Here is a 27,907-nt window from a genome sequence, read left to right as displayed (position 1 = left end):
TTCTGTTTGCAGTTTTAGCCTTTTTTGGTATTTGTGATTTCTGTGCAATATGAGTAGAACAACAGACTGATGGTTTGCATTTATTATTTTTTAGTCTATAAAAATTGTCAGAAAATGCCCTTTGACTTTTGTAGGATTGTCGTGGTCAGTACTGTTAAGATATGTTACTATTCTAACTCTCCCTTGTAAGTCCAACCAGTTTTTTGCTTTGCACTACTGTCCATGTCATTAATGGACCATAATGGGGAAAAAAACTGTTAAAATAGAGCATCCTCGCAATCCCCAGCAGCACAAACCAAACTATGTAAGGGGAAGGGCATCTGGAAGGGCACTGATGGTGCATGCGCAGGGAAGTAGCAGGGCCTGTGGTCTCCAGCAGAGGGGAGAGGACTTCCAGAAGTGACTTCAACTCTCCAGGGGGTCTCAGTCCTGCCATCTGTGCAGGGAAGCGCTGAGGGTCACATGATGTTAGCGTACAAATCTGATAAAATGTGTACAATGGGAGGGAATATAATTTTTCAGGAGAGAGATTCTGTCCTTCATTCGTATATTCCTGGGCTTGGCAGAGTGGTCCTGAGGGGCCAGGAGGAGGATAACCCCAGTATGAGTAGCAGAGGGAACACTGAATATATCCTGGGGGCTTTACACTTGCCATGCATCTTCAGCACAACCATTGTGTAAAGAAACTGAGGTCCTGATGGTTGAGCAGTTTGCTCATGTCCATAAAGTTTGTGGCCAAAGTTTGGTGCCACAGTCTCTCAACTCCATGGTAGGTAACCCTCCACCTGCACTCTGGGGACAAGATGGGGGTAGGGGTTGTGCAGATAAGATGGTGCCTATACTCTTGGAATCTGGAGGTGGTCATCTGAGAAGGCTTGTAGGGAAACAAGATCAGTGATCTGACATGACTTCAAGATGGGTGCAATTCCAGATGGAGGTGAGTCCCAGGGGCTCTTTTTGGGGAAATCATCAGAGTTGTGAGAGTCACAGATCATTGACTAATCAGAAATCAGGGAATGGCTGACCAGTGTGTTGGATGGAGTCATTTATGTGAATGCCCAAGTTAACCAGTTTGATGACAAGATGCAGGGTCAAAAGGAAATCTGGGAAGTTAGGGTCCAAAACCGTTTGTACACTCTGGGGGAACTCTGGGGTTTTACAGGGAGAATCAGGGCAAATGACTAGTGAATATGTCCAAACTCCTTGAACCTCAGAAATAAGGAATGTTGGGGAAAAGTTATGATGGCGGAGACCCAGTGTCCCTGACTTTGGTGCAGCCTGTGAGCTTCTTATTCACTCACTCTGTGCTGCCTGAGCAGCTTCCAGTCATGAAAGGGAAACATGAAATAGAAGCCATTTCTAGAAAAAATGCCTTAACAAATATGTAAGTTGAGGTTAGAGCATAGTAGACAGGAAGACCAGTCATCCGCCAGCCATAGGCTGCCGCTGAGCTGGAGAGATTGCCACCCAAAAATGGTCTTGTCCCTCCTGACTATGTGAGCTCCCTCTTCCCTGTCGCTTCCAGCCATTAATCATTCACCATCCCTTAGAAATGATTTTCCAAAGGACATTTAGATATAAAGAAATCTCAGCCCAGAATATCCATCTTGGAGAAAAGGGGAAATTTCGTTGCACTCTTGTGGCTGAAACTCCAGGCAAATCTCCACAAAGTTCCTGGGTTCTCCTCCTCTGCTGGCCCGTAGCAGCCCCGTCCTTCCCCACGTTGACCCCAGCTCTCCTTCAACTTCACTCCGCTGCCTCTTACCAGGGCAGAGCCCAAGCCGTGTTTCAGTTGAGTGAACATGAGCTCAGTGTCCACTTTTCCGTGCCTTGGTGCAGGCTGCAGTGCTCTGTGCACAGAAAGTTCAGCTTTACCCTTGGGCTGGCCACCCCGACCGGCCCCGTCAGGGGAAAGGCTGCTCCGGCCCAGTCAGAAGGTTTCAGGGAGCCATCTCCGTGGACCCGATCAGCACCCCTTTGGGGGACAGCTCCGACCCGCCCTGATCAGCACACGGCGGCGGACAGCTCCTGCGGCCCCAGGCGGCGCGTCCGCCCCGGCCACCTGCTCGGTCCAGACGCGGAGCCCGACTCTGGCTGCCTTCCGCTGCCTCGGTGCTCGCGCGGCTCCGGAGGCCGCACCCACCTCCCCGGGGCCTCCCCTCCCACAGACGGCGCCCGGCCGCCGAGCGGAGCGGCCTCACGCCTGGCCTGCCGACCCGGCCCTCGAGCCCGCCCCGTCCCGACGACCCCCGCCAGCCACACGCCGCCCTCCGGGGCCGCGCGGGGCCTCCCGCAGCCTCGGGCCGGCGGCCGCAGCCGGGTTCCGCCTGCAGCCCTCCCCCGCTCCCCGCTCTGCCGCCCGAGTGGGAGCCCCCCGGGCCCCACCCACAGCCTCCGCGCGACCCCCGCCCGGCCCCCTCCCGCCGGCCCGCGCCCCCCGCCGGCCCCGCCCCCGCCGGCCGCCCCCGCCCCCCGCGCAGGCCCCGCCCCGCCCTCCCCCGCCCTCCCCCTGCGGCGCGGCGCTCGCTGCCGCGGTGTCCTGGCCGCGCGGCGAGGTGTGCCGCGGGCGGGTGTCGCAGGGCGTGTCACGAGGTGAGTGGGGAGCGCGGGCCGAGGGCGGGAGCGGCCAGGGCGCCGGTGGCCTCACCCCTCCCCCCCGCAGCCGGACGGCCTTTCCCGGGAAGATGGCGGATCGCGCGGAGATGTTTTCCCTCTCCACCTTCCACTCGCTGTCGCCGCCGGGCTGCAGGTACGCCCTCGGCGTCCGCGGCCTCCGCGCCGGCGCCTTCCCTCGCCCTGGCCCGGGCCCCGGGCCCCTCTGCCCCGGCCGCGCCCCCCCCTCGTGGACCCAGGCCCCTCTCGGGTCCGCAGGCCCTGACGGCTGCCGCCCTTCCCCCACCCGCGGCTCAGAGCCCCTCGACTGTACCTCTGTCGCCCAGACAGGGACGCCCCCGTTCCCGCCGGACACTGCCGCACCCCGCCCGGCGGCGGATCTGTCGGAACGGGTCTCTGGACTGACCCCCTAGAAGACAGGCGACCAGGCACCGGGGCACAGGGTCTGTGCCTAGCAGTGTCCTTCTGGCCTGGCTGGGCTGCCTCCTGGGAGGCCCAGGCCTAGCCCAGAGGTCCCAGACAGGGAAGGGGTTGAAATCAAACCTGCAGCCCTGGAGGAAGGGACGGGGTGGGAGCCGGGTGGACCTTGAGGTGTAGCCCTCCTGGAGGCGGGGGGACAGAGTACGCCAGACCCCTCCCTCTCCCGCTGCCGCAGCTTCAGCTTCCCCTCCCCCTCCTCCTGCTGGCTCTGGCTGACTCCCCAGAGGCGGAGGCTGTGACCCACTGGGGCCTGGAGCTTAGTGAGGAGGGGAGAGGGGGAAGGGTGGCTCCTCTGGGTTGACCTGGCCCGGACGTCCTCTGGAGAGCAGAGCTTGGGGTCAAGATGATAGCAGGATGTGGGCCTGGGAGTGGGGGGCCTCAGAGTTGGAGTTCTCCCTCAACCCTTCCTCAGTATCACTCCCAGCTGGGGAGTCCAGGGTTAGTGGCTTCCTGACCTGGGCCTCCTCCCCAGGCCTCCCCAGGACATAAGCCTGGAAGAATTTGACGATGAAGACCTGTCGGAGATCACCGATGACTGTGGCCTGGGTCTCAGCTACGATTCGGACCACTGTGAGAAGGTGGGGGAATGGGCTGGGAGCAAAGAACCTGGTCAAGGGAGGGAGGAGGCTCTGCCTTGCCTTCACTTGGGGTTGGGGCAAGTCTGAGCTAAGCCTTGGCACAGGAAATGCTCTGATGGCTCCTGCCTTTTAGCTACTTGGCCTTGGGGCTTCCTCAGCATCAACACTGTCTTCCTAACGCACTGGAAGCCTAGTGCTATGCAAGGCCTACAAGGGGGAGGTTGCCTTCACTCTGGTGCCCTCAGTCCCCAGATTACTTTCCACAAAGATCTAACACCTTCAGCGACCATATCATCTGTCCCCTCCCTGCCCTGTCCCCATCTCTGCTGCCTCCATCTGTCTCAAGGCTCCACCCCTTAAATTTTTTTCTCCCCCTTCTGGTCCTCCTGTCTCCATGTTTCTGTTTTCATCAACTCTGAGCAACTGCTGTGTGGCAAGAGCTGGGCTTCCAGGTGCTAGGAGTGGAATAGGACAACTGCTTTGGGGGAGAAGGGCATGTAGGAGACAATAGCTCCTCAAGTGTCAGCAGCTGGATTCCCACTGGGACACAGGTTTGAAGACAGGGAAGGATACCTGATAGGACTGAGAGACTTTTCAGAAGAAATGTCAGTCGTGCCCTGAGGTTAGCAGGAGCCAGGCACATGGGGCAGAAAGGAAGATGCAGAAGAGGAATTGCTGGCAGAAGGATTGGCTATGCCAGAGGCCCTGGGGTTGGTGCAAACTTGGTGAATACTCGGAATGCAGGCTGTCTCTTCATTTATGCATTCTTTTGCTACTTACTGAACATCCACTGAGCCTGAGGTGCTGTTCCCTAGGTGGGTGTACCAATGCACAGCATGGGTATATCCTGCCTTGGTGGGGCTTGTGGCTTGGTGGAGGAGACAGACCAAAAACCATGTTCAGTGATTGTGAATCATGTGTTAAATGCTGTGAAGGGGGAAAAATGCTATGAAGGAAACAGAGTGCCAGTGTTAAATGTGATGGGGTTTTGACTGAGATAAGGCTTTAGAAGGTGGATTGGGGGTGCTATGGAAATATGTCACTCAGTCTCAGGAATTTGAATCTTTCTCAAGAAATGAAGCAATCCCTGTGCATCTTAAGCAGATCTCTAAAAACATCACTCTAGGGGCTGGGATTGTGGCTCAGCGGTAGAGCACTTGCCTAGCATGTGTGAGGCCCTGGGTTCGATCCTCAGCACCACATAAAAATAAATAAAATAAAGATTAAAAAAAAAATCACTCTGTTGGTCGGGGCCAGAGTGAACTGGAAGGAGGTCTCCAGTGAGTTCTCCCTGCTTTTCCCTCTCTTGGCACTTGGGACCCAGGTCTCTGTGGCACTCTGACCGAGCCCTGCCCATCTCCCTCCTTCTTGCAGGACAGCCTCTCCCTGGGACGCTCAGAGCAGCCACACCCCATCTGCTCATTCCAGGATGACTTCCAGGAGTTTGAGATGATTGATGACAATGAAGAAGAGGAGGAAGAGGAGGAGGAGGAGGAAGAGGAGGAGGAGGAAGAAGAGGGAGATGGGGAGTGCAAGGAGGGAGGAGGACCTGAATCAGAGGCATCTACCCAAAAGCCCCTTATCCCTTCCCCTTCCCTGGAAGAGCCCCACAAGCACCGGCCCACCACACTTCACTTCACTTCCCTGGGAGCCCAGGTGAGGGTCCTGACTTGTAGCGTCCCAGAGCTGAGCCTGATTCGTAGCACCTGAGATTCTGCACCCCATGGCAGCAAGTCCCCGACTCCTGGAAACCGGAGCTCCTCCTCAGCCTGCTTTCTTGTCCCTCTGTTCCAGGACTCCCTGAATAACAACGGAGGCTTTGCCCCCGCGCCCCCAGCCTCCTGGCAGGAAACAGTGCTGTGCTCTCAGGCTCAGGAGATCCTTGGAGGTGAGGGGTGTGAGCCTGGTGGGGTGGGGGGCAGCTGCCTGCTCCAAGGAGGACCGGCCAGTGGTGACTGATCCCTGTCCCTGCCCCCTAGAGCTCCCTGGCCCCCTCCCACCCACGGAGGAGGGGCTCTGTGAAGAGCAGTCACTCGTGTGTCCGGGTTGTGACTGTGAAGGGAACCGGCCCCCGGAGCCCCGAGCGCCGGGTGGAGCCTCGCCCTCCTCGGATCCTGGCATAGAGGCCGACCTGAGAAGCCGCTCCAGCGGGGGCCACGGGGGACGGCGCAGCAGCCAGGAGCTGTCTTCCCCGGGCTCTGACTTGGAGGAAGCCAGCGGCGTGCGCCTGGGGCGCATGATCTCCTCCATCTCGGAGACGGAGCTGGAGCTGAGCAGTGATGGCGGCAGCAGCAGCAGTGGCCGCTCCTCGCACCTCACCAACTCCATCGAGGAGGCTTCCTCACCCGCCTCCGAGCCCGAGCCCGAGCCCTTGCCCGAAGCCCCGCGCCGCCCGGCCTTCCTGCCGGTGGGCCCTGACGACACCAACAGCGAGTACGAGTCGGGGTCCGAGTCGGAGCCCGACCTCAGCGAGGAGGCCGACTCGCCCTGGCTGCTCAGCAACCTGGTGAGCCGCATGATGTCCGAGGGCTCCTCGCCCATCCGCTGCCCCGGCCAGTGCCTGTCTCCCGCACAGCGCCTGCCCGGGGAGCCGCTCTCGCCAGCCGGGAGCGCCGCGGAGGACTCCCAGGGCCCCGACGTGGCCGTGGGGCCAGGTGTGGAATTGGTGGACATGGAGACCCTGTGTGGGCCGCCGCCGCCCGCCCCCGCAGCTCCTCTGCCGGGCGCCGCACAGCCAGGGCCCTGCCTCTTCCTCAGCAACCCCACACGGGACACCATCACGCCGTTGTGGGCCGCGCCTGGCCGCGCCTCACGCCCTGGCCGCGCCTACTCTGCTGCCTGCTCGGAGGAGGAGGAGGAGGAGGAGGAGGAGGAGGAGGATGCTGAGGACAGCGTGGGGCCCCCAGGGGCCAGGAGCCTGCGCTCCGCGGCGCCGCGGGACGCCTCGCTGGTCTACGACGCCGTCAAGTACACGTTGGTGGTGGATGAGCACACGCAGCTGGAGCTGGTGAGCCTGCGTCGCTGTGCAGGCCTGGGCCACGACAGCGAAGAGGACAGCAGCGGCGAGGCCAGCGAGGAGGAGGTGGGGGCTGCGCTGCTAGGCAGTGATCAGGCCCCTGGGGATGCCTCTCCAGACAGTCCTGACCTCACCTTCTCCAAGAAGTTCCTCAATGTCTTTGTCAACAGCACATCTAGATCCTCCAGTGAGTGGAAGGCGGGGGAAAGAGGGTGGCCCAGAGGAGAAAGCCCATCTTCTTGGCCCAGGTCCCATCTGGTCCCCCAAAGCACCCAGGTGTCCCTGGGACCAGGGTGGCCCATGATCCCGAAACGCAGGGCTTGCCCTCCCCAGCCCTGTCTGTGGGCAAGGAGTTGGGGAGGGTCTACTCTGTCCCAGCCCCTGGTGGGCTGGTTTTTCTCTCCCTCTTGGACTTAGGACACCCACAGAAGCCTGTTGGAGGAAGGAACTTGGCTCAGTAACCTGATGCTCCAGGCCTCCAACATCCTCCAAAGCCAGGCCCGTGGAGCACTTGCCTTTTCCCTGAGTCTGCCTCTCTCCTTCTCTGCCTCTTCTGTCTGTCTCAGGCACTGAGTCCTTTGGCCTTTTTTCCTGTCTGGTCAATGGGGAGGAGAGAGAGCAGACCCATCGGGCTGTCTTCAGGTATAGTTTCCCCTTTCTGTTGGTGATCCCTAGCCTCATTCCACAAACCGGACACCTCAAGGCATGACCCAGCAGGCCTGCCCAACTTCAGCGACCTCTCCCCTCACCTCAGGTTCATCCCTCGCCACCCTGACGAGCTGGAGCTGGATGTGGATGACCCAGTGTTGGTAGAAGCTGAGGAAGATGACTTTTGGTGCCGGGGCTTCAATATGCGCACTGGGGAACGCGGTGTGTTCCCTGCCTTCTATGCCCACGCAGTGCCCGGCCCTGCCAAGGACCTGCTGGGTGAGGCCCCATCCCCGAGGAGCGGCTTATCTCCCCAGACTCTCTCCATCACCCCCCTGACCTTACCCATGTGACCCCCAGGGAGCAAGCGGAGCCCCTGCTGGGTGGAGCGCTTCGATGTGCAGTTCCTAGGCTCTGTGGAGGTGCCATGTCACCAGGGCAATGGCATCCTGTGTGCAGCCATGCAGAAGGTCAGTTTGGAAATGAGGGTGGGCACAGGCTGGCTCAGTTCCCTGGTGCTCCAGGCCTCCAACATCCTCCAGGGAGAGTGTGGGGGCAGCTCAGAGGTGGGTACCCTGGCCCTGATTCAGAGGCTGAGCAGACAGACCTAGGGCAAGGTGTGGCAGCTGTCCCCTCACCCCGGGTCTCCATCTGCTGACTGGTGCTCACCTTTCCATTGGCACCTCCTCTTTAGCCAGTGCTCCTCCTGTCTGAAAGTTGAGACCAACTCTCAGGGCTCCTTCCCTAGGAGTTATTTGCTCGCTTACTCATTTGCTCAGTGGACATTTAGTGAGTGCCTGCCCACCTGCCAGGCCTGGGGCTGAGTTTGGAGGACAGCAGGAAGCAGGACAGATCAGTCCTGCACGCAGGGCTTACAGGTTTATTGGAACCAGGCAGTGAGAAACCGAGAATCAGAACTCCTGGCACTTGAGCCAAGAGGAGCGGCCTGGCAGAGGAACAGAGAGAGAAGACAGAGCAGTGATTGGCTGGTCCTGAGGCCCAGGATGGATAAGACCACCTTCTCATCCTTCAGAATCATGTTGTATGGGTCTTTGGCAAGAGTCTTTGTCGGTCTGAAAAGAACAGAACCATAGTTTACCAGTGGGAGAGAGAGAAGCCCTTGTAGGCCCTGAAGACCTTCTTTCTCCACAACATTTTTCCTCAGATTGCTACTGCCCGGAAACTGACTGTCCACCTACGCCCTCCTGCCTCCTGTGACCTTGAGATCTCTCTGCGGGGGGTCAAGCTGAGTCTGAGTGGAGGAGGACCCGAGGTGGGGATGTGGGAGACTGGGGTCAGAGAGATACTGGCGCAGGGGAGTGAGAGGGTATGGCTTAGGGGCAGGCTGGCAGGGATGTCCAGCAGTGGGGGCTCGCAGTGGCCACTGCTCTCTTCTCTCTAACTTTGGACACCTCTTTCTACCTCTGCTCTAGTTTCAGCGCTGCAGCCACTTCTTCCAGATGAAGAACATCTCATTCTGTGGCTGTCACCCCCGCAATAGCTGGTGAGAGCCTTACCTTCCCCTATGATCCCCACACCCTGAAGGTCACCTGTATTCCAGTCCCATCCCCACTCCTGAGAGTCCACCTACTCTAAGCTGGACTCGGGAGACGTGGCTCCCATCTAGTCTGTGTGGGGGTCAGACACCCAGATGGGGAAGTGCCAGAGCGTCTTTGGGAGGTCTGGGGAACTGAATGGACACCGTTGGGAAGAACTGCAGAGATGGGTGAGTCCTTGTAGGACTCGGGGAAGCAAAGCTCAGATGATGACCAGGTGAGGGGTGGGGCAAGAGGATCAACCTGTTATGGGGCCAGCTGAGCCAAGGCCCTGGGGCTGCACTAGAGAGGGACACCAGGGCCCTGGACCTGGTATAAGAGGAGCAGGGAGGGTAGAGAGGAGTAGCTGCAAGTGTCAGTGCAGACCTAGGCCCTTTTGACTATGCCCAGGAGCTTGTGCTTCATCCTGATGGCAGGGAGGCCACAGAATGGTCCTATGGGAGGGTGTGCTATAGGCAGGTCAACCAGCTGACTGGGACTGCTGTATAGAGGGGTTGGCCAGGTACTGCCAGCAGGAGACTGCCAGAGTGACCCAGGTGCCGTGTCATGATGGAGACATTTAGTGGATGGGACAGGCAGTACCTGCGTTGATTGGCTGTAGACCTAACCTGGAGGGCATCAAGGGTGATGTTCACTTGGGTGATGGGCACAGTGACTCACACCCAGAGAAGATGTGGAGGGCAGTCAGTGTGTCTAGACTTCAGGAGAGAGACCTGGAGAAAGGTCTCATTTTGGAGCAGGTGGATAACTGAGACCCTGAGGTGGGAAGAATGGCCAGGCAGAGTGAGAAGAGCAGAGAAAGGGGAGGAAGAGTTGCCATGGTGGGAGCAGTGGTGGCTGGGGGCTGCTGGCTTCCTCCCCAGGCACAGAGCCCAGCCTGCTGAGTCCCAGTGTCCTAGAGGGAGAGGAGAAGGACTCACAGACAGAGCCAGCCAGAGGCCCAGAAGGACTAGAGGGAGCTGGAGCAAGAATCCTCATGGCAGATACCATGCTGCCGGGCTGGGGCTCATGACAGGGGTCAGAGGGGTCATTTGGATCCAGTGGGAAGAGAAAGAAGGGGGCTGTCTCTTGGCTAGACAGGGGTCAAGCAGCTTTGCATCTTCTCCATTGAGAAGGCTCCGTTGCTGAGACACTGCTCGGGGGTGAGAGATGGGACACGGTGCCAGGGCCAGACCAACCTGCAGGACAGTTCTAGGCACTGTTAGAGATGAAAAAGAGCCACCTGTTTCTCTTTAGAGGGACATTGTCGGAGCCACAAGCTGACGCCATCAGGGGGACACTGGCTCAGCTGCAGTTCCATGGAGGAGAGATGTCATACCAGGGGTTGGGGTCAAGCTTTGAGGTGGCCAGTGAGGAGGCGTGGGAGCTGCTTCTTATGTTTGTTGCTTCAGGTGCCAGCCTAGTCCCTCACAGCAAGGAGCACTGAGGACATGGTGTGAGGGGACAGCCAACTCACTTCCTTGTGAGGCAGGCGGGAGAACAGGAGTATTGGGCATGCTGTGTGTGGATGAGGCAGGCATGTTAAGATCCCAGACTGTCTTGCCTACCTGCAGCACATCCACAGGATGTCCGTTGTGTCCTTGAGCAAGACACTGATCTCTTTGCTCAGCTCTCTATCAGGACACTACCTCTTGAGGCTTTTGTGAGGTTTGTGAGTTTAGAAAGTGCTTAATACAGTGCCTTCCTAACATTAGTAAGCAACATTTAGATGTTAACAACATGATTATTTGAGACAGGTCTTGTCTATGGACAATAGGTCACATTGTCCTTGGAAATGATACTGTTGTGTGACTTCCCATCTGGTAGAACCACAGACCCAAAGCCATATGAGAGTGGATCTGGCTGGCCCAGGGTCGGTGGGACGGGGATCTGGAGTCGTGCTGCAGGTCTGACCGCCACTCCCTCTGAACAGTGGTGACTAGTGCTCTGGAAGAAGAGCATGGCGCGGTGCAGGAAGGGTGTGTGACCCAAGTGGTTGGGAGGACAGTGCTTCCTCCAGTCAGAGCCCGTGACGGAATCCAAGATGGCTTTAGAGTTGGGGTGACATCCAACCCTGTGTCAGAGCTTGGAAAGGAGCTGTGTATGCAGGGCCAGAGGTGGGACTGGACAACCCACGGGAGAGCCTGAATGAGGCAGAGCCAGCTCATCTATCCCAGGCAGCCTCTGGGCAGGGTACGGGGAGGCTGCCTTGCTCCCCTGTACATTGGAAGCCCTGGTCAAGGTGCTAACTCCGCATTAGCTCCCTGGGGTGCCCAGTACTGTTGGGGTGCCCAGAAAGGTACCTTCAGATCTTGACATCATGACCCCACCTCCTGTCCTCTGCTCTCCCCTCAAGCCCGTAGTTCCTGCCTCTCCTTTCCAGATCATTTGGGGTGCCTGAAGCTGGGTCAGTGCTCTGACACCTCCTCCCCAACTCCCCTGCAGCTACTTTGGCTTCATCACTAAGCACCCCCTGCTGAGCCGCTTCGCCTGCCATGTCTTTGTGTCCCAGGAGTCCATGAGGCCAGTGGCGCAGAGTGTGGGGTGAGTGGGGCCGTGGGTGGGTGTGTGGGTGAGTCTTGAGAGCCACAAAGAGGGAGACAGGAGCGTGGCCACGAGAGGTGGGACCTCATGGTGGGAGAGTGGCGGGGGAGTCCGGTGGTATGGATGTGACTGCTGGCAGGTGGGAGGGACAGACACAGCAGGCGAGGAGCTGAGGACTGGTGCTTCTCCTGCAGCCGCGCCTTTCTGGAGTACTACCAGGAGCACCTGGCATACGCCTGCCCCACAGAGGACATCTACCTGGAGTAGCCGCCCCGCCCTTGGCTCCTGCCCCTCTGCTCCAGTGCAGCCACCACTGGAGTGTCTGGAGGCCACTGTGGCTTTGGCAAGGACAGGATTGGGGGCACATGGGACCTTAAGTTGGTGGGAGTTTCTGGGCTGGGAATTCTTGTCCTCCACCCCCAGGGAACGATCGTGGGAGCTGCGAGGCCACGGAGCCCTGGCACCCCGTTTCCTCTGATGCACCCTTCCCGACGCCCTCTTCTGTCCTGTCCCTGAGCCTCCTTTCCCTTCCTGTCTCATACCCTTTCTGTGCCTGCAGACCTTGCTCTTTGCCCTCTACTTTGGGGTCAGAACTTGGGGGTGAAGGAAGGCGAGGCTGGAGGTGGCAGGTGATGCCAGGCTCCCCAGGGATCCCCTCCTGCCCTTCCCCTGTGATTTATAAAGGAATTTTAATTTTTATAGTGAATCTCCAGGGATCATTCCATCCTTGACCACAGAGAGAGAGGGACCTCCACCCCCCCCCAGGGAGTTTGGGGGGGCATGGGAAATGGTCCCCAAGAGAGCTGTGGGGCGACTAGGAGTGGCTCTTGATGCTCGCCCCAAAGTCCCCATGCTGCTAGGAGGAGGTGCCTGCCAGGCGCCCCTTCTCATCTGCTTTGCCGCTAACACCCCCTCAGTCCAGTGTGTGTCTGCCCTGCGTGCGATGCACCCTGTGTACATGGGCCCTGCGATGGCCTCAATAAACTCTGCTTGGTGTGACCCTGGCTGTTTCTAAGGGGTGCTGAGATATGGGGTGCCCAGATGCTGCCTGTGGTGGTAGACATGAACACTCCAGGGCAAGGGCTCCTGGGAAAGAAGCACCCTTGAGTGCTTTCTGAGGTTCTGCTGGCCAGGGTCCTGGGATGGATCTGGAGGCCCAAACAGAGATTCTCTGCAAACACACCTGATGGGCTGCAGAAGACGTCGAGGCCAGAGAGGGAAGGCATTTACAGCATCCTGCGTCCTTCCCCTGTGAGGGTTGAGTGGCACAGACTCCTTGAAGACAGTCCACTGAGACCTTAAAACTGTTAGTTTAGAACCCCTCTAAGAAGACCAGAAGACAAGAGGTGACGACTTTTCACTGTACCCAGCTCCCCAGCAGGCGTCCACATGAAAGTGGGCAACGGGGTGGGCCAGTGTTCCTCCCCCTGAGACCACAGTGTCACAGTGGTGGCCAGAGGACATCAGGTAAAGGTTGAGAAGGAAGAAGTGGACAGAGGAGTGTTGGAAGTTTACTACAGGATATTTAAAAGTTTGGGCTGGGGTGTGGCTCAGGTAGAGCGTCTGCCAGGCATGCATGAGGCTGGGTTCCATAACAAATACTGCAAAAAATTAAAAATGATAAGTTCTGCTTGTAAAAACCACACGTCTCTACTAAAATAGCCTTGGTGAGCCAACAAATAGAAAAAGAGGGTTTGTGTGACTTCAGTGAGTGTCAGCACAGGTGGATCCAAGTCAGGGTTTGTGACTTCAGTGAGTGAGAGGACAAGTGGATCTGAGTGTGTGACTTCAGTGAGTGACAGCACAGGTGGATCTGAGTCAGTGTGTGACTTCAGTGAGTGACAGCACAGGTGGTTCTGAGTCAGGGTGTGACTACAGTGAGTGACAGCACAGGTGGATCTCAGTCAGTGTGTGACTTCAGTGAGTGACAGCACAGGTGGATCTGAGTCAGTGTGTGACTACAGTGAGTGACAGCACAGGTGGATCTGAGTGTGTGATTTCAGTGTGTGAGAGCACAAGTGGATCTGAGTCAGGTTGTGTGACTGCAGTGAGTGACAACACAGGTGGATCTCAGGGTGTGTGACTTCAGTGTGTGAGAGCACAAGTGGATCTGAGTCAGGGTGTGTGACTTCAGTGAGTGACAGCACAGGTGGATCTCAGTGTGTGACTTCAGTGAGTGACAGCACAGGATCTGAGTCAGGGTGTGTGACTTCAGTGAGTGACAGCACAGGTGGATCTGAGTCAGTCAGAGTGTGTGACTTCAGTGAGTGACAGCACAAGTGTATCTGAGTCAGGGTGTGACTTCAGTGAGTGACAGCACAGGTGGATCTGAGTCAGTCAGGGTGTGTGACTTCAGTGAGTGACAGCACAGGTGGCTCTGAGTCAGGGTGTGTGACTTCAGTGAGTGACAGCACAGATGGATCTGAGTCAGTCAGAGTGTGTGACTTCAGTGAGTGACAGCACAGGTGGATCTGAGTCAGGGTGTGTGACTTCAGTGAGTGACAGCACAGGTGGATCTGAGTCAGGGTGTGTGACTTCAGTGAGTGACAGCACAGGTGGATCTGAGTCAGTCAGAGTGTGTGACTTCAGTGAGTGACAGCACAAGTGGATCTGAGTCAGGGTGTGTGACTTCAGTGAGTGACAGCACAGGTGGATCTCAGTGTGTGACTACAGTGAGTGACAGCACAGGTGGATCTGAGTAGGGTGTGTGACTTCAGTGAGTGACAGCACAGGTGGATCTCAGTGTGTGACTTCAGTGAGTGACAGCACAGGTGGATCTGAGTCAGGGTGTGTGACTTCAGTGAGTGACAGCACAGGTGGATCTGAGTCAGTCAGGGGGTGTGACTTCAGTGAGTGACAGCACAGGTGGATCTCAGTGTGTGACTTCAGTGAGTGACAGCACAGGTGGATCTGAGTCAGTCAGAGTGTGTGACTTCAGTGAGTGACAGCACAGGTGGATCTGAGTCAGGGTTTGTGACTTCAGTGAGTGAGAGGACAAGTGGATCTGAGTGTGTGACTTCAGTGAGTGACAGCACAGGTGGATCTGAGTGTGTGACTTCAGTGAGTGACAGCACAAGTGGATCTGAGTCAGGTTGTGTGACTGCAGTGAGTGACAACACAGGTGGATCTCAGGGTGTGTGACTTCAGTGTGTGAGAGCACAAGTGGATCTGAGTCAGGGTGTGTGACTTCAGTGAGTGACAGCACAAGTGGATCTGAGTCAGAGTGTGTGACTTCAGTGAGTGAGAGCACAGGTCATCTCATTCAGTGTGTGACTCAGTGAGTGACAGCACAGGTGGATCTCAGTGTGTGACTTCAGTGAGTGACAGCACAGGTGGATCTGAGTCAGGGTGTGTGACTTCAGTGAGTGACAGCACAGGTGGATCTGAGTCAGTCAGGGTGTGTGACTTCAGTGAGTGACAGCACAGGTGGATCTGAGTCAGTCAGGGTGTGTGACTTCAGTGAGTGACAGCACAAGTGTATCTGAGTCAGGGTGTGTGACTTCAGTGAGTGACAGCACAGGTGGATCTGAGTCAGGGTGTGTGACTTCAGTGAGTGACAGCACAGGTGGATCTGAGTCAGGGTGTGACTTCAGTGAGTGACAGCACAGGTGGATCTGAGTCAGTCAGAGTATGTGACTTCAGTGAGTGACAGCACAGGTGGATCTGAGTCAGGGTGTGACTTCAGTGAGTGACAGCACAGGTGGATCTGAGTCAGTCAGGGTGTGTGACTTCAGTGAGTGACAGCACAGGTGGATCTGAGTCAGTCAGAGTGTGTGACTTCAGTGAGTGACAGCACAGGTGGATCTGAATCAGTTAGGGTGTGTGACTTCAGTGAGTGACAGCACAGGTGGATCTGAGTCAGTCAGGGTGTGTGACTTCAGTGAGTGACAGCACAGGTGGATCTGAGTCAGGGTGTGTGACTTCAGTGAGTGACAGCACAGGTGGATCTGAGTCAGTCAGAGTGTGTGACTTCAGTGAGTGACAGCACAAGTGGATCTGAGTCAGGGTGTGTGACTTCAGTGAGTGACAGCACAGGTGGATCTCAGTGTGTGACTACAGTGAGTGACAGCACAGGTGGATCTGAGTAGGGTGTGTGACTTCAGTGAGTGACAGCACAGGTGGATCTCAGTGTGTGACTTCAGTGAGTGACAGCACAGGTGGATCTGAGTCAGGGTGTGTGACTTCAGTGAGTGACAGCACAGGTGGATCTGAGTCAGTCAGGGGGTGTGACTTCAGTGAGTGACAGCACAGGTGGATCTCAGTGTGTGACTTCAGTGAGTGACAGCACAGGTGGATCTGAGTCAGTCAGAGTGTGTGACTTCAGTGAGTGACAGCACAGGTGGATCTGAGTCAGGGTTTGTGACTTCAGTGAGTGAGAGGACAAGTGGATCTGAGTGTGTGACTTCAGTGAGTGACAGCACAGGTGGATCTGAGTGTGTGACTTCAGTGAGTGACAGCACAAGTGGATCTGAGTCAGGTTGTGTGACTGCAGTGAGTGACAACACAGGTGGATCTCAGGGTGTGTGACTTCAGTGTGTGAGAGCACAAGTGGATCTGAGTCAGGGTGTGTGACTTCAGTGAGTGACAGCACAAGTGGATCTGAGTCAGAGTGTGTGACTTCAGTGAGTGAGAGCACAGGTCATCTCATTCAGTGTGTGACTCAGTGAGTGACAGCACAGGTGGATCTCAGTGTGTGACTTCAGTGAGTGACAGCACAGGTGGATCTGAGTCAGGGTGTGTGACTTCAGTGAGTGACAGCACAGGTGGATCTGAGTCAGTCAGGGTGTGTGACTTCAGTGAGTGACAGCACAGGTGGATCTGAGTCAGTCAGGGTGTGTGACTTCAGTGAGTGACAGCACAAGTGTATCTGAGTCAGGGTGTGTGACTTCAGTGAGTGACAGCACAGGTGGATCTGAGTCAGGGTGTGTGACTTCAGTGAGTGACAGCACAGGTGGATCTGAGTCAGGGTGTGACTTCAGTGAGTGACAGCACAGGTGGATCTGAGTCAGTCAGAGTATGTGACTTCAGTGAGTGACAGCACAGGTGGATCTGAGTCAGGGTGTGACTTCAGTGAGTGACAGCACAGGTGGATCTGAGTCAGTCAGGGTGTGTGACTTCAGTGAGTGACAGCACAGGTGGATCTGAGTCAGTCAGAGTGTGTGACTTCAGTGAGTGACAGCACAGGTGGATCTGAATCAGTTAGGGTGTGTGACTTCAGTGAGTGACAGCACAGGTGGATCTGAGTCAGTCAGGGTGTGTGACTTCAGTGAGTGACAGCACAGGTGGATCTGAGTCAGTCAGGGTGTGTGACTTCAGTGAGTGACAGCACAGGTGGATCTGAGTCAGGGTGTGTGACTTCAGTGAGTGACAGCACAGGTGGATCTGAGTCAGGGTGTGTGACTTCAGTGAGTGAGAGCACAGGTGGATCTGAGTCAGGGTGTGACTTCAGTGAGTGACAGCACAGGTGGATCTGAGTCAGTCAGAGTATGTGACTTCAGTGAGTGACAGCACAGGTGGATCTGAGTCAGTCAGGGTGTGTGACTTCAGTGAGTGACAGCACAGGTGGATCTGAGTCAGTCAGGGTGTGTGACTTCAGTGAGTGACAGCACAGGTGGATCTGAGTCAGGGTGTGTGACTTCAGTGAGTGACAGCACAGGTGGATCTGAGTCAGGGTGTGTGACTTCAGTGAGTGACAGCACAGGTGGATCTGAGTCAGGGTGTGTGACTTCAGTGAGTGACAGCACAGGTGGATCTGAGTCAGGGTGTGTGACTTCAGTGAGTGACAGCACAGGTGGATCTAAGTGAATGCACCAAGACTCCACCACGTAGTTGGGACAGACCTTTGCTGCAGTGAATTGCAGCAGCTTCTTTGCGTTGTAGGTGGACACAATACCTTTATTTTATTTTTATATTGTGCTGAGGATGGAACCCAGTGCCTCAGTGGTGCTAGGTGAGCACTTTACCACTGAGCCAGAACCCCAGCTTCTTAATCACGGAAGGAACGTCTCCCATGTCAGGAAGCCACCAGGCACCTTGATCTCCTCAGCCAGCAGTGTCCTTTGGTGCGCACACTGGAAAGCCTCACCCCGCCCTGAGCAAGCTGCACCCCCCCAGCTTGAGGGAAGGAAAGTCTTGTGTGGGGCTCCTGCACCCTGCCAGACCCCTTCTCCCCTGCCTGCCTTTATGCCTCATGGCCCAGGCTTCCCCCCTCTTGGGACTGCCGTGCCTCCAGCGTATCTCCTGAGCTTCTACTTCACTCTTCCTGACTGGCCTTGGAGCAGCTGTTGGACATGCTCTGTGTCCTTCTCTTCTACCCTCCTCTGCGACTTTGCTTCCTGGACCCATCACCTCCTTTTGTCGACCCCTCCACATCCTTTGGTTGCTGGATCCCTCACCTCCTGTTTTTGGCCACACCCAGTCCTTTGCTTGCTGGACATGTGAATCACAGGGTTTGATCCTCAGCACCACATAAAAAATAAAATTTTTTTATTAAAAATTTAGTTGTAGATGGACACAATGTCTCTATTTATTTATTTATGTTTTATGTGGTGCTGCCCCATGCCTCACATGTGCTTGGCGAGTGTTCTACCACTGAGCTAGAACCCCAGCACCATTCCTGACATTCTTGTTTAAAGCAATGAATGTGGGCCAGCCAGACATTGTGGCACACACCCTCTAGTGACTAAGGAGGCTGAGGTAGGAGGATCACAAGTTTGAGGCCAGCCTCAGCAACTTAGAGCCTAAAAAACTTATTGAGACCCTGTCTCAAAATAAAAAATAAAAGGGCTGGGGATATAGCTCAGAGTGGTGAAATATCCCGGTATTCAATATCCAGCACCCACAAAACAAACAAACAAACAAACAAACAAAAAACCCATATCTGATTAACAGAGTTCACTAAATTGAAGTATATTTGTCCAATTGAAATATTGAGCAGACATGAAAAGGTGTGCTTATTACCATTTTGTAAAGGTACAGAAAATATTTTTTATACATTAGAGAAAGTAAATATACAGAATCATATCTAGATGCTAGGCTGTGTTGAAACCTACTGAGAGGAAACGTGACAGATACTGAAAGTTGAAGCTGAAGGAAAACCTGGGCAGTCCCTCTAGTTTCACTTGCTTTCAGTGATTTGTGGTGTCCACCCAGCTCTGAGGTCAGTTAGCCAAGCCTCACACCCCCTGCAGTGGCCGGGGTGCCCAGGTTGCTTCTCAGAAACCTAGAGTGGCTCAAACGGTCGGAACCACTGGCCCCTCCTCTGGGTCGGGAAGGTGCGGTGGGAACCACTGGCCCCTCCTCTGGGTCGGGAAGGTGCGTGATGGCAGAGCGAGCGCTTCACACCTCGCCTCCAGGCCACCGCCTTCTGCAGAGGGGCGCTGGGGAGCGGTGAACTGGTGGCTCAGCCCCACTGCGCCCTGCCCTCACCTCCAGCGGCCTTCCTCATGACTTGTGTCCCCCAGACCTGCCCTCAGCCCCATCCTTGGGGAAGCAGGTTTGAGTCCCCCACCCCTAGATCACACTCAGCACCTCCTAAATAAAGTCTTACTCTTCCACAAACTCACCTTAGTGGTTGGCGTCCTGTGTGGTGCTGGGTAACTGTGGTGATGAGGTGGAGCTGAGCGATGTTCCTTTTTTTCTGCAGTGAAATCGTCTGGATTGTTTTTAGCCTTATGTACTGAGGTGGGAGGACCACAAGTTTGAGGCCAGCCTCTGAGACTCTGTCTCAAAATAATAAATAAAAAGTACTTAGAATGTAGCTCAATGGTAGAGTACCCCTAGGTTCAATCCTCAATACTGAAGAAAAAAAAAAAAAAGATCTGAAAATACAACCAGTCAGGTAAAACAAATATGTGTCTACAAGAAGTGGATCATGTGATGGGTGTAACTGTGAAGTACGCAGTTGCCTGTGTCTTCAGTGAGAGACTTTTGTGCTCATGATTGCATGGAGGCTGCTGTGCCTCCAAGCCTTATGCTCAAATTCCAGGCAGAGGGAAATGTAAGAGCAAAGGAAGGGGCAGGTTCACAGAGCTGGCTTCAGAGGGTTGGGCAAGAATGAGGCTGGTGCCTTCCTGAGACCTTCACCTGAAGGATAGGAGGAAATGCATCTTCTGGCTCCAGCCCATGGTGTGAGGGCTGCCTGCAGGGTGTTCACTCCTGAGCACTTCACATGCCAATGGAGGAGGGAGGGAAGAAGAAGGTCCTGGGACCACCCACCCACCACTGAAATTAGAAGGCCTCCACCCAGCTTCTGATCCACCAAAGCTGAGCTACAGGTCCCACATCTTCAGGAAGCCTGGCAAAGACCTTCCGCCCACCAAGCAGGTGATGGGGAAGTAAATAGCACCTCCGAAGAGAGGATGGTAGGGAATGTTGCCGCACTGTTTAGCAAAGTGCACTGTAGCCCTGAAATAGCAGTCACCATCTGGTCACATTTGGTTTTCAGGTGCAGATGTGGATTTCGTGTGGACATGTGCAGATGCGAGGTGAGGGTAGGCCAGGGGTTGACATGCTGCTCCGGAACCCGAGTGATGTACGGTATAAAACCCAACATTCAGCGCCCACAGCCTGCTCACATCCTGGTTGTTATCCTGCAGCACCTCAGGCCACGAACCTGGTGTCGGAGTCCAAAATTGGCCTGTACTGACTCCAGTGCGCCCTCATATCTGTGAACGTAGAAGCTGTCTCACATGAATTGCCTTGCAGAATGGAAGATGAAATAATGCATCTCAAGATAGTTGCACTGTTGTTTGAGCTAAAGACAACATGATGAATTTGCTTTTGCTCCTCCTTTTCCTTCTTTTTTTGTACTGGGGATTGATCCCAGGGGTGCTTTACCATTGAGCTACATCCCCAGCACCACCCCCTCTTTATACTAATTTTGAGATAAGGTCTCCATAAGTTATCCAGGCTGTCCTTGAATTTGTGATCCTCCTGCCTGAGCCTCCTGAGTCACTGGAATTACAGGCGTGCACCCCTGTGCCCTGCCACTTTGCTTTTTCTTGTATCCTTTGTGCACATTTGGAGCAAGTGGGAGAGGTGGATCCCATGTCTACCTGGTGTGTTTTCCCGTGCCACCTCTGCAGAACCCATCTCTGTGGAATCTCAAGCATCCATCCAGACAGAATCTGCTACCTGGACTCTGTGGCCTATCGTCCAGGCCTTCAGGAGTCTGGAGGCTTTATGTGGAGTGGGCCTGACTGTCCCTCAGGGTGTCTGGCAGCCTTGTGCTTGGTGGGTCAGCTGAAGGACATGGGAGGAACTCTGAAGAAGCCCCAGGTTCACAGGCTATGTCCTTCCACTCCCATCTCAGGACTGGATCGCTTAGCTCACATTGGGAGGCTCCCAATTCAAGTATCCATCCATTCAGAGTAGCAGAGAAGAAAAAGGTCACATTGCTCCTTCCTTAGGATGGCATATCCCCCCAGGAAGGGGTGGCAAGAGTGGCACAGGCAGAGATCCCCAGGAGGTGACCTCTCGCCCTCCACCACAAATGGCAGGCACATTTTTAGGCTGAACCCATCTGTCAGTAGAGTTCCTTGATGGCAGGGGCCATGTCCAGTTTGCCCAGCTCCTTTCACCCTGAACACTTTGGGATTAGGGACTAGGAACCTGCAGTGTTATTATTTAGCTGCCTCTTGTGTCAATTAGCATTCTATGATCACAACCATAGAGACTGATTCTGAGTAATTTAATCAAAAGGAAATTTATTGGGAAGTCGTTAGAATTCCAAGAGTTAAAAGAAGGCAGAATAAGGACGACTAAAGAGGAGATATGGTGCCCTATAGGCGGGTATCTAACTCTGCTGTGCACAGATGCACCTATCCACCCCTGCTTCAGGCCAGGGATGGGAGGTGGAGATCCACTTCCTGACTGGGTTGCAGTCTCCACCTGAAGCAGGCAGAATCTGGAGACCACGGGCCTATGAGACGCACTGTCTGATGTTAGTGTCTGCAGAGGAGAGGAGTGTCTCCATCCTTTCATGGAATCCTGGATTAGTCACTCCCACATTTCCCCCTCCTCCAGGATCTGACTGTGGCAGGGGTCTCTCCTGTGTCTGAGTCCCTTCCTCCTGAGGCTGCCTGAGTGGGAAGTGGGTTACAGAGCTGCTGATGGGGAGCAGTTTGTGGGTGACCAGTGGCTGGTGCCCTGGACCTGCATGCTGCATCCACCTGAGAAGGGCCAAGAAGGTTAGAAGGGGTTGAGTAAATGCACTCTCCCTTCGTGACTCCGGTCGCCCCCTGCACAAGGCCAGGTTATAAAGATGGCAAGACATCCGATAGGAGCATCCAGGCACCAGGGGATTGTGCCCAGAGCCATGACACAGCATTGGCATGAGCACAAAGACCCAGTTTGTGTGGACACCCACTGACGGCATTGCCCACCTGGACTGAGGTCAGCAGGACTGCCTGGGTGCTCCAATGAGTACACATTACTTTTTAATTAAGAATATGCAGGGGCTGGGGTTGTGGCTCAATGGTAGAGTGCTGGCCTTGCACGTGAGAGAACCTGGGTTCGATCCTCAGCACCACGTAAAAATAAACAAAATATATTGTGTCCATGTATAACTAAAAAAATATTTTAAAAAAGAATACGCAGAAAGAGATTAAACATTGCTTCTAACAGTCCCTTTTGCTCCTCCTTCTGGTCACTTGCAGGAGAGGAGAGTGCATGAGAAAGGAGGGGTGAAAGGCAAGGGAGAGGGTGGACTCCCTGCTCCAGATATCTCCTCTTCCTTCCTGACATACCTGAGGGGAAACTAGAGCCAAGGTGCTTCTGTTCTAGCACTCTTAGCCTCTTCCAGAGGGCACTGGGCTCCCTAGGAAGCGGATCTGCAGGAATGGACAGCTGCCAGCTGGTGAGTGGATTATCTTAGGCTTGCAGGAAAAGATGTTTTATAAATCAATGGTAGCAGAGAAGAACAGGAAGTGTGGGAACATTGTGGATGGTTTTGGAGGATAAGTGTTTAAGAATGTGCACTTATGCATGTATGTGTGCATGCCTGTACGAGGAGGGTGTATTGAACTCGGGCAGCTGGAGGATGGAAACAAGCATTTCTTCATACAAACAAATCATAGCAAAGGGAGGGGGGGAGAATCTCCTTCTTGGATCTTGGGTGCAGAGGATGGATTTGAACACCCAACACTGTTAGTCCAGCATCCCCGACTGGCTCAATTGTTTGCCCTCCCCTGCCTCATGACTGTTTATATGACCAGGCACTGTTTCTTCGGAGTGTTTACCACAAAAAATTTTTACGTAAGTATAAAATATACAATGACATTGTAATGAGTATGTAAATCTTTATAGTGTCTAGCCTGATTTCTTTATTCACATGTCTGTCTCGTGTCTCTCTTTCCACAGAGAATATCTGTAACATCCTCATGTTCCTATTGCTCAGGCAATAACCATGTGCCCCACCCTATTAGAGGTAGTGACATCTACAGCAATGAAATCCCTTGTGTCTGACATCCCAGGAGTCAAGCTCTCTCTTTTGCTAGACTGTAAGCTCTGTGGGAGGAGGGTGGGTCTCCTCTGACAACGACCTGTCCAGCACACAGGGTGTGATACATGGTTGTTGTCTGCCCCAGTTGCTGTCCTCAGCCTGAGCCTGGGCATCTCTGGGGCCAGCTTCCTCACTTGTTGCATGCTGGCCCTCTTGGGATCACCCAAGCCAGCAGGACTTGAGATGTGATCAGCACAGCCCCTCAAGCAGATCATAAGTGAAGGGACGTTGTATGCAAATATAGAGGGACTCTGACACAAGTGACGCTACAGGTCATGTATGCACATGTGCCCACCACACCCCGTTCAGGGTTCATTCCAATAAAGCCACTCCTAGCTGCAAGTAGCCGACAGTCCACGGCGATGGCTTAAACATGTTTTTCTTGTACTTGGTGCTCTGCAGGTAGGCAGCTGGAGACACTGGTTTAGCAGCTACACAATGTCCCTCCACGGCCAGTGACTGCCATAGTCAGGTCCTGACCTGGAAGCTCACCCCCAACCTTTCACTATCAGGACCATGTTGTGCCACTCCTGACAAATCCCTGGGCTGTGACTGTCTCAGAGTGGCTACTACCCTCTTGGATCAGACAGAGTCTGTTTCCTTGAGGTCACGGGGCCTTTGACTACCACTGAAAAAAAGTGAGGATTCACTAGCAAGACAACAGACAGCATTTGCCCTGCAAAGGTAGTAGTGGCACACCCAGGTGGTACTGCTTTCACGTGACCATTACCAAGGAGCACCTGGCATGTGACACACCATCTGTTCATGCAGGTGGTCAAAAGTCACAGCCAAGTGCAGAGGCACACGTGTACAATTCCAGCAATTTGGGACATGGGAGGCAGAGGCAGGAGGATCAGAAGTTTGAGGCCAGCCCCAGCAACTTAGGAGGCCCTGTCTCACAATAAAAAATAAAAAGCGGGGCTGGGGTTGTGGCTCAGTGGTGGAGCGCTTGCCTAGCATGTGTGAGGCACTGGGTTTGATTCTCAGTACCACATATGAATAAATAAATGAAGGTCCATCAATAACTAATAAAAATTTTAAAAATAATAAAAGGGATGTAGCTCAGTGGTAAAGTGCCCCTGGGTTCAATTTCCAGTATAAAAAAAAGGTACCTTTCCACCGAGAAAGCCAATGGTGAAGGCAGAACATGGATGGATCACCAGCCTGCCAAGACCAAGGAACAAGAGGGTGGAATGGGGCTTTAAGGACAGGGTAGGCCACTGAACGGAGGGTAGATTTTATCCTGAGCATGAGACACAACCTGATAGATGATAGTAACAGATCACTTTGGTGTGGAAAACAGCTAGTACAAGACATCAAAGGTGAAGCTGGGACACAGGAAGGAAGCATGCAGGAGGAAGGAAGAGCTTGAGAGGTAGATGGGCCCCACAAGGCTGGCTCAGGAGCTGCTGTGTGCTCTCCTAGGAGCTGGCAGGGCCCTAAGCCCCTTATCCTCACCTGGAATGTGCACCTCATCACCTGACTCCAGCAGGCTTCTAATAAAAATTAGGCACCAGCTTCTGCTTCTCTAAGAACATTTCTTCAGGAGAAAACTTGTCTCTCTCAGGCATTTTGCATCTTGAGGTCTTCTGGTCACTGCGCCCTCAAGCCCTGCCCACCTGTTCCTGCCACCTAAAAGCACTTACTGATCCTGTGAATGGATGTATCCATGTTTGGGGCTGATGTTTACATGCATGTATTGACATGCGCAGATCACTGGGGGTGGAGAAACTTCTGGAACAAGGACACCTGGATTCAAATCCCAGCCCAACCTCTTTCTGGCTGAGTGATCTTGCACCAGTCCCTGACTTTCCTGTGCCTCAGTTTCTTTATTAGTAATAGGGGAATATCACCAGAGTTACCACAAGGAGTAGCTGAATTACCATACCTGCAAGTCTTAGTTGGTGTTATTACATTATCAGGCATAAACTCCTCCACATGCCCTCATGGTGATAAACCACCACGTGCCAAGGGCATGGAGGGGGCCCTAGGTTGGCCTTGGGGGTCTTCCCTGTGCACCTGGTCAGTGCCCTCTGGGCTGGAGTTCTGGGCATTGGCAGCAGACTGGGTAAGGAGTACATCTGGGCTTGCAGCAGATTTGCAGGGAAGGGTCCTGACCCCGGGCCATCTGACTAGGGCCAAACTTCATGGCTGCATCAAACTGGGCCTTGAGCAGCTGAAGCTGCTTCATTGCCCGCAGCACCTCTGGGGTGACTTCAGTAGTACCCTCCAGAAGGTTGTAGTTCTCACCAGGGTCCTTAGACAGGTCATAGAGCAGAGGGGGCTCGTGAGCAGTCAGCGGGCTGGTGGCATGGCAGGCAGGGTCCACAGTGGTGTCACTATGGGCAGAACCTGGGGAGGTGGTCAGCTCTATGCACAGGGCAAGAGCAAGAGGAGAGGCCAGGGCTCTAGGACACTGGGTCAACAGGGCCAGGAGAGGGAGCCAGGAAGATGGAGTTACCTTGGGTGTAGAAGTGAGCTTTGTATTTCCCACTTCGCACAGCAAAGACCCCATGGATCTCGTCTGGGTAGGCAGGATAGAAGAAGTGAGACTTCCGAGGGCTCTGGGGGCACAATCGGGGTTGCCAGGTAGGAGGGTCCCTAAGAGCTGTCAGCCCCTGTGGTAGGCCCTGGCTGTACAGTCCCTTCTGGCCCACCTAGGAACCTGATAGGTGGTACCACTCAGATGCCACTCATCAAGAGACCTGGGACAGACTCTAAGGGAGAACAAACCCATGGGACCAAGGGCTCACTAACCCTACCTTGCCTGTGCCCAGCAGCACAGGGCTGAGGTCAAAGCCATCCAAAGTGACGTTGGGCAGTGAGGTCCCACTCAGGGCTGCCAGGGTGGGCATCAGGTCCAGAGAGCTGGCCAGCTCATGGGTCACACCTGGGGCAGAGGGCTATTCAGTTATTCAGTTAGCCATCAAGGTTGGGAAAATGAGGCCAAGGAGAGGGCCTGAGGACTGACCAGGAGCGATGTGGCCCGGCCAGAAGGCCAAAGCAGGCTCTCGGACACCACCCTCGAAGGTTGTCCCCTTTCCACATCTCAGGAGACCAGAGCAGCCACCACGGGACATGCGCATCGTCTCAGGTCTGGGACATACAAGGTTATCAGCAACAAGCAGTCCAAGGCTTTTGACCCACTTCTGGTGACCACCAGCCCCACATTTTTCATTTATACATCCTGCCCCAAACTGGCCACTACATTCCTGTCTCCACCCTGGCCTACCAAGATCAGCATCCCTATGCATCTGTGGCACCCAGCCTAAAACCCGGGAGTTACTGTAACATGGCCACCATCTCCTGACACCCCTTCATCCCATGATGTCTTCAGCCAGCAAGGTGGAAGGATCCTCAGGACCCTGGTGTATGACTGAGCAACAAATGTTCCCTGCCCTGACTGGCATACCCATTGTCTGCAGTAAAGATGACCAGCGTCTCTCCGAGCAGCCCAAGGTCCCCCACGGCTGTCATTATGGCCCCCACAGCGGCATCCAGCTCCATCAGGGAGTCCCCAAATGGCCCGCGACCCGAGTGCCCTGTAAAGCTCTTCCCACTGAACTGAGGATAGTGGGTGTGCTGGGGGTGAAGACTGGAGTCAGCATTTGATAGGGGTCACTGTCAGCTGGGAGGGGAGGGCCACGGTCACTCACATGGGAGGCATAGTAGAGGAAGAATGGACGATCTTGGCGCTGGGCGTCGGACATGAGGTCTCGGGCAAAAGCCACATAGCGGGCTTCTAATCCAGGCAGCCAGGGGGGCTGTGCTTCCACAGACAGATTGGCCAGCAGTGGGATAGGAACTATGCCCTGGTCACAGCCGCCGTGACATGGGGTGGCTGGTGGGAAGCAGGTCATGTTCTGGCAGGGGCCCTGGGGACATATCTCCAGTCAGGGGTCTGGGATGTGGGGTGGGACTGGGAGAAGGTCAAGCGTTTGAGGATTAGAGCAAGTTGGGGGGTGGCTGAGGGCCCCGGGGTTTGTACCTGGTCATGGGAGTACGGGATGCCCAGGAATCGATGGAAGCCCTGATTAGTAGGCAGGAAGGCCCCTTGTGGTCCCACCCCAAGGTGCCACTTGCCGGCCATCCCTGTAAGGTAGCCACTGGAGGCCAGGACCTCAGCCAGGGTCACCTCTTCCAGGGGCAGGCCTCCCCGGGAGCTGGGTTCCAGGACTCCAGGGTACAGGCCCATCCGGACAGGGTGCCGGCCAGTGAGGAGGGCAGCCCTGTAGGACAGGTCACAGAGTCCAGGCATCCAACAGAGATGAACAGAGGTGGGAGCAGAGAAAGAGAAGAGAAAAACATGGATTTCCCCTCTGCCATCCCAGGCGAACCCAGGAGAGCAGGGTGGGGTGGGGGCCCTCACTCACCTAGAGGGCGTGCACAAAGACACAGGCACGTAGAAGTCGGTGAACCGCAGCCCCCCTACAGCCAGCTGGTCCAGGTTGGGGGTGGTGGAACTGGGGTGCCCATAGGCGCCCAGGTCCCCGTAGCCCAGATCATCGGCAAAGATGAGCACAATGTTAGGCGGGCTGTCGGCGGCCAGGCCTGCAGCCAAGGCCACACAGAGGGCCCACACCGCTTCCATGGCACCGTGCAGCCAGGCCTGTGCAGAGAGCCTGGGGAGAGAGGCACACTGTCCCTGCGGGTTCTTCCCGGGGACCCAGGCCCAGAACTGCCGCCACCCTCAGGGACCCCAGCGAACCTGACAGAACCCGGGAGACACGGCCTGCTTGGCAAGCCCACGGCGACCCTCGGGGGCAGGACCCTTCGCACTGACGCCCGGGTTTCAGGCCCGGTTCGCCCAGAAGCCCCGGCCCGGCTCCAATCGCGGCAGGAGTCACATGACGCTGCGGACCGCGGCCTCAGACGCCGCCAGGCGAAGGCGGTTCCGAGCCCCGGGAGGGAGGGGCGGAGCCTTCGAGGGCGCTTCCGCCTCAGGCCTCGGGGTGGTCCCGTGACCCTCGGGCACGCGAGACCGGCCGGT

The 27,907-nt window shown here is 55.3% G+C and overlaps 2 protein-coding genes and 1 long non-coding RNA gene across 19 annotated transcripts in view; 2 read left to right on the top strand and 1 right to left on the bottom strand.

Annotated features, from left to right (window-relative positions):
* The window catches only part of LOC120886860 (uncharacterized), a 29,386-nt gene extending 26,955 nt beyond the window's left edge, over positions 1-2,431 (top strand). For both annotated transcript variants that reach the window (XR_013440104.1, XR_013440103.1), the window contains exon 4: positions 1,840-2,431. This is a non-coding gene — a long non-coding RNA (uncharacterized LOC120886860). The remainder of the gene's footprint in view (positions 1-1,839) is intronic.
* A 46-nt stretch (positions 2,432-2,477) lies between these two features.
* On the top strand, positions 2,478-12,413 carry Mapk8ip2 (mitogen-activated protein kinase 8 interacting protein 2). Its single transcript, XM_078052468.1, has 13 exons — positions 2,478-2,592; positions 2,663-2,749; positions 3,566-3,671; positions 5,046-5,327; positions 5,466-5,559; positions 5,651-6,874; positions 7,254-7,329; positions 7,442-7,614; positions 7,696-7,805; positions 8,501-8,608; positions 8,769-8,839; positions 11,316-11,414; positions 11,609-12,413. Exons 2-13 carry the CDS (start codon positions 2,685-2,687, stop codon positions 11,679-11,681), a joined length of 2,481 nt encoding a protein of 826 aa, XP_077908594.1. The 5' UTR covers positions 2,478-2,592; positions 2,663-2,684; the 3' UTR covers positions 11,682-12,413.
* Arsa (arylsulfatase A) lies at positions 8,202-27,907 on the bottom strand. 16 transcript variants are annotated; one of them, XM_078052476.1, is made up of 12 exons: positions 27,626-27,907; positions 27,291-27,539; positions 27,053-27,146; positions 26,574-26,792; positions 26,330-26,499; positions 25,889-26,013; positions 25,680-25,807; positions 25,379-25,481; positions 25,168-25,287; positions 20,029-20,080; positions 18,980-19,135; positions 8,202-8,408 (listed from the first exon to the last, which is right to left on the bottom strand). In XM_078052476.1, the coding sequence occupies exons 2-12, from the start codon at positions 27,506-27,508 to the stop codon at positions 8,216-8,218; spliced, it is 1,578 nt and encodes a 525-aa protein (XP_077908602.1). In that variant the 5' UTR covers positions 27,509-27,539; positions 27,626-27,907; the 3' UTR covers positions 8,202-8,215. The 16 variants fall into 16 exon arrangements, 12 of the variants coding, with proteins under 12 accessions (XP_077908602.1, XP_077908599.1, XP_077908600.1 ...); XM_078052473.1 differs by having other exon boundaries at positions 26,906-27,146; positions 27,626-27,904; XM_078052474.1 differs by having other exon boundaries at positions 25,168-25,269; positions 26,906-27,146; positions 27,626-27,902.

Source organism: Ictidomys tridecemlineatus, chromosome 6, assembly GCF_052094955.1.
Source record: "Ictidomys tridecemlineatus isolate mIctTri1 chromosome 6, mIctTri1.hap1, whole genome shotgun sequence".
Classification (NCBI taxonomy): Eukaryota; Metazoa; Chordata; class Mammalia; order Rodentia; family Sciuridae; genus Ictidomys; species Ictidomys tridecemlineatus.
This window is presented reverse-complemented; position numbering and strand designations above follow the sequence as displayed.

What these genes read in the sequence shown, in the direction of transcription:
- Mapk8ip2 (XM_078052468.1), top strand. Translation starts at nt 2,685, where the DNA reads ATGGCGGATCGCGCGGAGATGTTTTCCCTCTCCACCTTCCACTCGCTG. An exon ending in TCACTTCCCTGGGAGCCCAG is followed by an intron (nt 5,328 to 5,465) that starts GTGAGGGTCCTG and finishes CCTCTGTTCCAG; the next exon opens with GACTCCCTGAATAACAACGG. An exon ending in TGAGTGGAGGAGGACCCGAG is followed by an intron (nt 8,609 to 8,768) that starts GTGGGGATGTGG and finishes CCTCTGCTCTAG; the next exon opens with TTTCAGCGCTGCAGCCACTT.
- Arsa (XM_078052473.1), bottom strand. Translation starts at nt 27,508, where the DNA reads ATGGAAGCGGTGTGGGCCCTCTGTGTGGCCTTGGCTGCAGGCCTGGCC. An exon ending in GCCGGGCCACATCGCTCCTG is followed by an intron (nt 25,808 to 25,888) that starts GTCAGTCCTCAG and finishes CCTCTGCCCCAG; the next exon opens with GTGTGACCCATGAGCTGGCC. An exon ending in TGACCTGTCTAAGGACCCTG is followed by an intron (nt 20,081 to 25,167) that starts GTGAGAACTACA and finishes CTACGTTCACAG; the next exon opens with ATATGAGGGCGCACTGGAGT.